We start from the raw sequence: 10,468 nt of genomic DNA on the forward strand, positions 1-10,468 counted from the left end.
GGCGGGGCGGGGGCGGGTCCCGTCCGCTCCAAGGGCAGGCGGGCGATGGCGGCTGTGGTGGCGGCGGCGCGGGGCGGCCTGCGCGGGGCCCTGCTGGCGCAGCAGCAGCGCTGGAGCTCGGGGTCGGGCGCCGACCAGGTGGGTGCGGGGGCAGCCGGGGGTGGGGGTGCCTGCGTCTGTCCTTCCCCCGCTCACCGCCGTCTTCTCCCTGCAGCTGGGCGAGCTGGGCAAAGGCGCCGGGAAGGGCGGCGGCGGCGGCGGCGCCATCCGCGAGGCTGGGGGTGCCTTCGGGAAGAAGCAGGCGGCCGAGGAGGAGCGGTACTTCAGGTTAGCGCCCCGCGGCGGACTGCGCCCGGGGGGCCCGACCGGTTCGGCGGCCCAGTGCTGGGCCTCTGCCGGGCGCCCGGCCCGGCCCTAGGCCAGGCCCCGGCTCCCGGCCCCGCCGAGGGAGGGCTGAGCGACCCCCCGGTGCTGCACCTTGCGCCGTCCTTTCTTGCAGGGAGAAGGAGAGGGAGCAGCTCTCCGCCTTACGGAAACACCATGAGGAGGAGATCGATCACCACAAGAAAGAGATAGAGCGTCTGCAGAAAGAAATTGAGCGCCATAAGCACAAGATCAAGAAACTTAAAGATGATGACTAAGCTGGTGCTGTTGCTGAATGTGCACTGCCAATATTGATTGTGGTGTAAAACGGCGTTGAAGACTGTATGCTTTGGCCAACATAATCCCAAAATCGTCCAATTATGCTGTGGTCTGCAACAATGTCAAATAAACTACTCACTCTCTCTTTTTCTGCTCAGTAACTGTTTAATGAAAAAAAAAAAAATTCCACTGTTTGTTTTTAAATGTCATCGTTCTTCCAAAATAAGGATATACTGTTGAGTAGGCAGTCCTGTACAGAGCTTCACTATTTTCTTTAGATTTATTTGAAAGAAATCACCATTAGTACTTAGTGTGCTAACTTTAAGCTAAAGCTGCAAGAAAGGTTGGGTAAAATGTAGTGCCTCTGGAGGGACCTATTCATACAGAAATAACCGTCTCAAGAAAACTGTCACTGTGGTGTAGGGGAAAGATGGCTCTCCACTGAACTAGCAGAGTATTTATAAAAACTAAGGTTCTTTTGTTGCACTAAGCGTTTAGTGCCATAAACTGAGAGAGAAAAATACTATTCTAAGTCACAGTAATTTTACTTGTGGCAGTGTGAGTTCTGAAACAAGGAGGCTGAGATCCTGACTTCTACATGAATGTTCTTTTCTGCAAAGACTTAATGAGGGCTGTGTCTAGTTTTGGGCTCCTCACTACCAGGAAGACATTGAGGTGCTGAACAGGCCCAAAGAAGGGCAATGGAGCTGGTGAGGGGTCTGCAGAATAAGTCTTACGAGGAGCGGCTGAGGGAGCTGGGGGGGTTCAGCCTGGAGAAAAGGAGGCTGAGGGGAGACCTTGCTCTCTCCAACTCCCTGAAAGGAGGGTGTAGCCAGGGGGGTTGGTCTCTTCTCCCAAGGAACAGGCGACAGCATGGGAGGAAACAGCCTCAAGTTGCGCCAGGGGAGGTTTAGGATGGATATTGGGAAAAATTTCTTCACCAAAAGGGTTGTCAAGCCTTGGAATGGGCTGCCCAGGGCAGTGGTGGAGTTGCCATCCCTGGAGGGGATTTTAAACACATTCCTGGAGGTGTTTAAAAGCCAGGCAGACGTGGTGCTGAGGAACGTGGGTTAGTGGTAACTTGGCAGGGCTGGGTTAATGGTTGGACTCTATGATCTTAAGGGTTTCTTTCAACCAAAATGATTCTATGGTTCTATAATTGTCCACTAATGGTTTTTCTCTCTAGTTAATTGACATTCCTTATTATAAGTCTTTCCAAAGAAGGATGAATTAAGATTATTTTTATGCAGGTTCAGTCACTTTTGCGATTTTAATAAAAGAAATTCATCAAAAAGCATATGGCAAGTGACCTACTGAAGTAATGCAGCCTTACTAAGCCCTGACAAGAAGGGGAATTTATTTAATAAGAATGGGCAGGTGAGAAACCAGCCTTTCCTTCCACAGCCGCACAGCCACGTCCCTAAATCTGCCTGAACAGATGTAGTTTCTACCACAGGTAAAAGCCCCCTCCATTATGGTACCTTATGACACGCTGCCAAGTGTTGCAAAGAAGCTGGTCTGGGAGGAGAAGTGGCTGGAACTGCCCTGTCTGAAGCAGGGGGAGGCAAATTGGAGCTTTTGAAGTAGAATCTGCTTTGAGGGTGTGACTGGAGGCGTCCCGGTTTCTCCTGTGTTATCTGGTACATCCCCAGTCAGCCATTCTCCTCTCGGGCCACTCTCTCTCACCTGAGGAACGTCGCAGGTGGTGGTACAGCTTGTCGGCAGAGTAAACAGCAGCACTGTCGCTCTGGTGAATAGCCCATGCCCTTAAAAACTCTTGTTCACCGAGAGCAGCCGCGGTGGGGAGCAGCGGTGCCGTGAGCGTGGCGGTACCTGGCTTTGCTCGGTCTGTGGGAGATGGTGTTGCGGTGAGTTGTGTGGAGGTTTTGTGTAGAGTTCTCTAGGGGGTTTGGTCTTTCTAGTTGGGGCCAATTAACCTGAGACACACCACACCCCCCCACACACCTCTCTGGGAATATGAAACCCAGTGGGAAGAACTGCCTCATGAAAAGCAATATACTATTGACCTGTTTAGTGTTTTACGCGTTAAAAATTCCACATTTTTACTCATTTAAAAATCTTGCTATTGTATCTGTCAGCTGGTTGGCTTTCCCCAAGAGCTGTGGAGTTACTTGTGAGATGTCCCCATTGAAGGGGGACATTTAATTTCTTGGCATTGCAGCTACCATCAACTATGCAATAGCTGAAATAAGTATTAGAACAATTTTATATTCTGAAGGGAACAGATGAGGTTTTAAACTCATGCTTTTGTGATTTACTTCATTTTTATGCACCGCTGAAACCTTAACTATGCCATGTTAAGCTCAGCTGCAGAGCCTCTGCTGAGAGCCTGGAAGGGAATGGGGATTTGCTGTGAGACTCTGAGAGCGGGTTGGATTTGAACCACCATCATCAATGTGCCACCAGGAGAGTGTTGCAAACGCTGAAGGCCCCAGTGGTCAGGTGTGTGGAACGGCTTTCCCACACAGCAGAGAGCTTTCTTGCACACCAGCGCTCTCTGAAATAACGTCTCTCCTCATGTTTCAACTTCACAAAAGCTCTGCAGGAGCTTCTCCTCTGGCAGATGCGCCGGGTCCCTTACCACGTGTTCATAAACCCATCATATTTTTGGTAGAGGAACATCCAGTTAATTCACTACAATGCAATCACCCTAAACTTCTATCAGGTTATGGCAGTGACATCAATGACCTGGACGAGGGGACAGAGTGTATTCTCAGCAAGTTTGCTGATGATACCAAACTGGGAGGGCTGGCTGACACTCCACAGGGCTGTGCTGCCATCCAGCATGACCTGGACAGGCTGGAGAGCTGGGCAGAGAAGAACCTAATGAGGTTCAATAAGGGCAAGTGTAGGGTCCTGCACCTGGGGAGGAAGAACCCCAGGCACCAATATAGGTTAGGGGTGGATCTGCTGGGAAGTACTACTGAGGAAAAGGATCTGGGAGTCCTGGTGGAGGGCAGGATCTCCATGAGCCAGCAATGTGCCCTTGTTGCCAAGAGGCCAATGGAATCCTGGGCTGCATAAGGAGAAGTGTGGCCAGGAGGTGGAGGGAGGGCATTCTCCCCCTCTGCTCTGCACTGGGGAGGCCACAACTGGAATCCTGCATCCAGTTCTGGGCTCCCCAGTTCAAGAGAGACAGGGAACTACTGGAGAGAGTGCAAAAAACGTAGGGCAAAAAACGATGATGGAGGGATTGGAGCACCTCCCTTATGAGGAAAGGCTGAGAGAGCTGGGGCTCTTTAGCCTGGAGAAGAGAAGGCTGAGGGGAGACCTTATTAATGCTTCCAAGTATCTAAAGTGTGGGTTGAAGGAGGATGGAGCCGGACTCTTTTCAGTGGTTCCCAGTGACAGGACGAGGGGCAACAGGCACAAGCTGGAACATGGGAAGTTCCATTCAAATATGAGGAAGAACTTCTTTCCAGTGAGGGTGCCAGAGCCCTGGAAGAGGCTGCCCAGGGAGGGTGTAGAGTTCCCTTCTCTGGAGATCTTCAAGACCCACCTGGATGCAGTCCTGAGTGATGTGCTCTGGGCAACCTTGCTTTGGCAGGGAGTTGGACTGGATGATCTCTAGAGGTCCCTTCCAACTCTGACAATTCCATGATGCACATACAATGAGGACAGGCAGCTGTAGATCTTAACCGAGCAAGCAGGCTGGGGAGACAAGTCCCTTTCAGCAGTGGTTTGACTGGCTGGCAATGATTACAAAGCCATGCCCACCAACTGTGGCTGCTGGGGAAGCTGAATGGATTAACGATGCTACTGTGTAAAGAAGGTGGTCTCCTTCCTGCTTCCATCATTTTTCCCTTTCAGCTGCCCCAGGTGTGTTGGGCTTGTGGGGGAGTCATTCAGCCTATCATCTCACCAGCCCATGTTTTTGATCTCAGCCCAATGAATCTTTTGCTAGGCTAGAAAGTCAAATGGCTCGTGGAGTCCAAAAGTGCCAAAATCACCACCAACCAAATGCAAGAAGTACTGAGGAAGGAGGGGTGTGTGTGGTGGGAGCAGTCTTCTCCCATCTCTTGAAATTACCTTTGCTAAATTAGATAGGCTTCTATTTTTATCCAGCTGGCATGATAATTGATTTTGCAGCCACCATCCTACCAGGGATTCCATGGGGCTGTGAACCTTAATGCCTTGGGTAGTGACTGTTCAATTTGTCCTCATGAGGAGGTTTCCCTGCTGCATTCTACTCAATGACTTCTTCCAGGGGGTCCTAATAACCTAAATCTCCCTGAAACCAGTTTGCTTAAAATGTGAAAAGATGTCCATGTCTGAGTTACAGACAGACCTCTTAACCAGTATATTTCTGCTACAAGAAGGTGGAGATGATTTAAGATGGTTGCATTTGGTCTGACAGATGTTTCACCGACAGGGTTTGGTATTCTGGAGTGCACTGTGCTACTGTAGGGCTTCTGACAAATTACATGAGCATTTATGTGACTAGGAGCAAGCAGTGTATCTGGGGTTTAGTCATCCACCTCCAGGGCCAGTAGATGGAGAGATGCCAGCTACAGACTACAGCCGCTCCAGTGCCTGCAGGTCTCTGTTGAACTCCAGTTCAGAGCAGGAGTGCTGAGGAGTAAAACAGGATCACACCTCAGACCTGACATGATTCCTGGGGGTTAAGAAGGTATGAGCTATCTAGAGACCTTCCCAGAGCTCCTCCTCAGCCCAGTGAGACCTGGAGGACAAGGCTCAGTTGTCTTTTGGAAATCAGTAGCCACCAACTGCCAGCAGTTTTTGGTGCAGAGCAACAAAACCCCAAAGCTGATGTTTGAGGCTTGTAAGGCTGCAAGGCTGGCACTTACCTCGGAGAACAGGCTGGAGAGGGGCTGCTTGTTCTGGGTTTCCTCCATTGCTCTGGAATGGCTGATGGCATGAATAGACCCCCCTGTCCCGCAGGCACAAAGGCAGGAATTCTTCTCTCTTCCCTGCCAGCACTGGTGCCTCCCGGTCCTTCGATTGTTCCTCAGGATTGGATTGACCCCATTCACAACAGCCTAACCCTCAGCAGCCACCTACAGCACAGATTCCTGAAGAGAAAGCTTAACTTCTTGGAGTGGCCTTTACATTTCAGTAAGACGCAGATCCTTCCTTACCCGCAGCCCCTCTGTTGTATCTTGCCCCAACAGATCACAGCCCAACACCGCTTGGCCACTGCAGAAGTGGGAAAAGCAAACTGAGCTGGTGGTTATTGCTGCAGCAAACAGAAGCTTTTCCCCAAGGCACTTAGTTTGTGCTGCATACTACACAAATATGACGGAAATTGCCAAGAATCCTTGGCTGAGGGGCAGGGACAGAAGTGGCAAGAGAGGAAAGTGATATATCCAAGATCTTTAGCAAGCTGGTTTTAGTGCGAGATACCTGGGTTGCCTGGTCTGGTCTCTTTGGTCCTTTTTGTCATGCTAGTCCTCCTTACTCCAGAGCAGACAAGGGGAACAAGGTAGGACAAAGACAATGCATATATTTATGTGTTCTCAAAATCAAATTGGCTCTGTGCAAGGCAAAATAAATGTATGTGCAAAAAATAACACAGTAATAACAGCGGCATGGCCTCTGTAGGCAGAAATTTTCCTAAGCATTTCCTTGCTTTAGGCGGCTGGAGCATCCTCTGGGGGCTTTTGGAAAGTTCCTCACTGATAGATAAAGCCTGCAGGTTTCTTTTTCCTTTTTTTTTTTTAAGACAAACCTCCTCTCACTGGAAGCCTGGGCCTCAGCAAAGACATGAGAAGAGCTGCATGCAGACCACCAGAGAATGAGATGGTTGCTGGAGGCAGGCACATCCACAACACATTATCTGTAATAGTTGGTCAGAACAAAAAGTCTAAAGTACCAGAAAATGTCACATATCAGATATATATATATATATGCTAACAGTTCACACACAAGCTACAGCAGGATCAACTCTGTCATCTTGCCACTGATGTGGAAACAAAGGAATTTCAGTGCAAGCTTGGAAGAGGAGTAGCAAACTGTTGGGAACAGGCCGAGCCCCAGCAAAACTCAACCTCTGGCCATTAAGACAATAGGAAAACGTGAACAGGTCACAGGGTGAATCCATACAGCTGCTGAAAAGCCTGATCCCTTCACCTCTTTTGCTCTATCTGCTAATAGATATGCTCACCTTCTCCCCCTGCAGCATCCAGGGACTCCTGGCTGCTGAAGGAATCAGAAAAGCAAAGGCAGCCTCACTGCCAGGAGCCGTGGTCTCACGTCTCCGCTTCATTATCAGCTGATGACTGCAGGGATACCATAACCTTCTGCATGGTCACGAGGCAGAGACTTTTTGCCTGCCCTTCCAGAGTGATGCAAGTCAGCTCTCTGCAGCAGAGATTAACCTTGTCCTTGGTTTCAAGATTCTTGTCCTTGGTTTAGCCTTGCCTTGGCCCAGGACTAAATCAGGTCTTGCGGGCATCTGTTTAGGACCAGGACTCCCAGGTCTTTTTCTGCAGAGCTGCTCCTCAGCAGGTCAGTCCCAACCTGTCCTGGTGCAGGGGATTATTCCTCCCCAAGTGCAGCACCCTACACTTGCCTTTGTTGAACTTCATCAGGTTCCTCTCTGCCCAGGTCTCTCTGGGTGGCAGCACAGCTTTCTGGTGTGTCAGCCACCCCTCCCAGCTTTGTATCGTCAGGAAACTTGCTGATGGTCCACTCTGTCTCCTCATCCAGGTCATTGATGAATATATTGAAGAGGACTGGACCCAGTACTGACCCCTGGGGAACACCACTAGTTACAGACCTCCAACTGGACTCCGTGCCACTGATCACAATCCTCTGAGCTCTATCTTTCAACCAGTTTTCAATCCACCTCACTGTCCATTCATCTAACCCACACTTCCTAAGCTTACCTATGAGGATGTTAAGGGAGACGGTGTGGAAAGCCTTGCTGAAGTCAGGGTAGACAACACCCACTGCCCTCCCCTCATCTATCCATCCAGTCATGCCATCATAGATATAACAGAACCTGGTCTGTAAGCCAAAGAGCTGAGGTCTACAGCCAGCCTGGAGCTCTGGCACCTTTATACAGCAATACAACAGAAGATACCTTCTTCTGATGTCCTGGTGCTGTTAACAGTCAAGCACCTACAGAATAACAGCAGGGCAGAGCTTGCTTATAGAAAGGATGGTAAACCCCCAGAACAGGGCAAGGACATTCACAAGTAAAAATGGAAGGAAAGGACCACCTTCAATTGGGGACAAAGAGCAGCATGATTCACTCAAAACTAACCACCTGTGCCCAGGTGGCATAGGCAGACAACGGCAAATGTGCTGAAGGATTCAGATGTGCCTTCCTGCCAGAATTCAGTCAGGTCCATTACAGACAGCGTATGTGCAATCAATCTGCAGCACACAACAGAGGATTTTCAAACTATTTTTCTCAGTGTAACAAGGGTTCTACTGTTGTGTGACCCAAAGGTTGTAGGCCTCACCACAGCAAAAAATATCAAGTAGGCTGCTCAACGGAGCCGGTGTAATAAGGGAAATAATTTCAGCAAAATATTGCAGTAAAAAATTAATAGCGCTATATCCTCTCAAAGAACATGGGGTGGAAGAGTGGCAGCTTAGAGTCAATCCGTGTTTAATTACAAATTCTATTTTATGAACGCCAACTTATGAATTGCTTAAATTATTAATTTATTAGCATTAAAATAGCATGCTCAGTCCATGGCAAAAACATGTCAGGCTTAACACAAAATCAATACTGAGTTTGGGTAGGAAATGAGAACTATCCCCAAACCCCACAGCCTGCTAATGCTCACAGCTACCTGCATATAATTAATTACCCACAAGGGGCTTGGGAAATACCAGTGCAGAACAGATAAGAAAGTGACAGCAATGCCATCAAGGCTTTTATTTTAGTAATTAGTACATTAGGTACTGCTGTAAGATCTACCAGTGACTGAAATTATTACACTGCCAGAAGTAAACATACCTCAATATTCATTTTGCTATAGTCTCATCACATTCAGTTGTCAGCTGACAGGAGATATCTCAGTATACTCCATGTTTCAATCCTGGATACTATATTATAAAATATTAAAAAGCTTTGCATGACATTTGCTAAGCATCACTAAAGGGATGGATGCTCAGATCCCTCAATTCCTCTCAATTTTTGTGTGGCAAGAACTCCTCAAACGTATCATTCTTAACTTCTGGTAAAATAAACTGCTGCAGTGAACTCAAACAGATAAAGCAATGAACAATTACATTTCTTTCCACGTTTATGCCACAGTAGAGCCTACATTCAGCAAAGGAGAGCTGTCACTACTGCCAGCTGTAGAGTCATGGAGGCAGTGCAAATTTCACAAGAGAAGCAGCATCTGCCACCAGACAGGTTCAGTGAGGCAGAGGGAACACCTCCCAGAGCTGTACATGTTTCCCTCCGACTTCTGGATCAGAAAAGCTTCTTTTATTACGTCAGGTAACACATAAAACTTTAACCCATGCTCCACATTAACAATGATGGAAATATACATACTGAATACCCCACACAGATGCATGCAAGTCTTGAGAAGTGTAATTTTGTGGTTGAACTCCTGGAAGGACCTTCTCTTGAGAGTATGGGAGTTACTGCTTTGCTTTCTTTACCAGACTGAAGAGGGACAGCTCACACAACCACAGATAACACACACACAGACTCTAGGCTCGCTGTGACCCACGTCCCGGGGCCCGGAGGGATGACACACACCTCCTCTGCAGGACACAGCGCAGCACCACCACTACCAATGACCTGATTTCTCAGACTTATGTGTTTACTGCATCAAGTCTGCACTCCTCAAGAACGTGATCAAGAAAACCAGGTAAGCGGCCAAGCTACATTTACTCCCAGGTTAATTACAGAGCAGAGGCCCAGACACCGGACTCCCCCTGAGAAGGCCCTTGCTGCCCCTTCCCCTCCTCACCTCGGGCCAGCCCTAACCAGCCCCGGCCCCGGCTGCCTCACGGCAGGACACAGCTCCAGGAGAGCCCGGCGGCCCCAGGCGGCTCTGCTCGGGAGGCGCCGCACCGAGGCCCGGCCGGGGCTGGGAGCGTTTGAGCGGGAGGCAGCACCTGGGCTGGCCGGAGCGGGCCGGACCCCTATAGCGGCTGCTCCTACCACCCCTGGCCTGGGATGAACCCCAGCGAGCACCATCCCCGCTCCACCGGTGCTAGGCCCGCTCCCCTCAGGCGGCGGCTGCGCGCAGGAGGGGCGGGGCAGCCCCCCGCGCTCCCTTTGTTCGGAGGCCACGGGCGGCGCTGCCCCTTTAAATCGCCCCAGCGCCGGGCTACCGGCGCGCCGGGTTGAAGGTGCTGCGCCATTGGTTACAGCGCCTCCCTCTCATTGGTCTCCGCTAAGATCGGCGCGTCCCGCCTCCCGCCTCTCATAGGCGCTGCCGGCCGCTCGTCCGGAGCGTGAGGCCCTGAGTGGGTGAAGCAGTGGTCCCTGGAAACAGTTCCGGGAAACCCCGCGTGTTGCCGGGGTCGCGCCGCCGTCCATGAGGAGAAGGAGGAGCGCGCGCCATTTGCCGTCGCTGCTTGGGCCCGAGCTGCGCCGCGCAGGCCCCGCTCCGGTGAGTCCGCGAGGGGCGCGGGGGTCGCTGGGGGCCGCCTTGCGCGGAGGGGGGAAGCTCCGCAGCCGGGGGCGAGGGCTTCCGCGCAGGCCCCGTGGCAGGGCGGGCGGCCGCGGGCTCCGGGTAGGCCCGGCGGCTGGCGGAGGCGGGCTTGGGGCGCTCGCGGCGCGCAGCAGAGCGGGTCGGGGGCGTCGCTGGGTGCGGTGGGGCAGGCGGGGTGGGCGCGGGGGGGGGGCGGGGCCGGGGGGGGCCCC

General features: G+C 51.2%; 2 protein-coding genes across 5 annotated transcripts in view; both read left to right on the forward strand.

The window, feature by feature from the left end:
• Positions 1-7: 7 nt before the first annotated feature.
• On the forward strand, positions 8-791 carry ATPIF1 (ATPase inhibitory factor 1). The gene is made up of 3 exons (XM_014949162.1): positions 8-138; positions 215-327; positions 500-791. The coding sequence occupies exons 1-3, from the start codon at positions 46-48 to the stop codon at positions 639-641; spliced, it is 348 nt and encodes a 115-aa protein (XP_014804648.1). The 5' UTR covers positions 8-45; the 3' UTR covers positions 642-791.
• A 9,275-nt stretch (positions 792-10,066) lies between these two features.
• Positions 10,067-10,468, forward strand: part of HNRNPR (heterogeneous nuclear ribonucleoprotein R) — a 25,019-nt gene continuing 24,617 nt past the window's right edge. Inside the window, exon 1 of one of the 4 annotated variants that reach the window (XM_014949169.1) lies at positions 10,067-10,214. In XM_014949169.1, coding sequence (XP_014804655.1) covers positions 10,140-10,214 — 75 coding nt within the window. In that variant the 5' untranslated portion in view covers positions 10,067-10,139. The remainder of the gene's footprint in view (positions 10,215-10,468) is intronic. The other 3 variants (XM_014949172.1, XM_014949170.1, XM_014949171.1) reach the window with 3 other exon arrangements.

The sequence above is a fragment of the Calidris pugnax genome, unplaced genomic scaffold, assembly GCF_001431845.1.
Source record: "Calidris pugnax isolate Ruff unplaced genomic scaffold, ASM143184v1 scaffold174, whole genome shotgun sequence".
Taxonomy (NCBI): domain Eukaryota; kingdom Metazoa; phylum Chordata; class Aves; order Charadriiformes; family Scolopacidae; genus Calidris; species Calidris pugnax.

Coding starts and splice junctions, on each gene's coding strand:
- ATPIF1 (XM_014949162.1), top strand. CDS start 46: ATGGCGGCTGTGGTGGCGGCGGCGCGGGGCGGCCTGCGCGGGGCCCTG. Junction 139..214: donor CGGGGTCGGGCGCCGACCAG/GTGGGTGCGGGG, acceptor TTCTCCCTGCAG/CTGGGCGAGCTGGGCAAAGG. Junction 328..499: donor GAGGAGGAGCGGTACTTCAG/GTTAGCGCCCCG, acceptor CCTTTCTTGCAG/GGAGAAGGAGAGGGAGCAGC.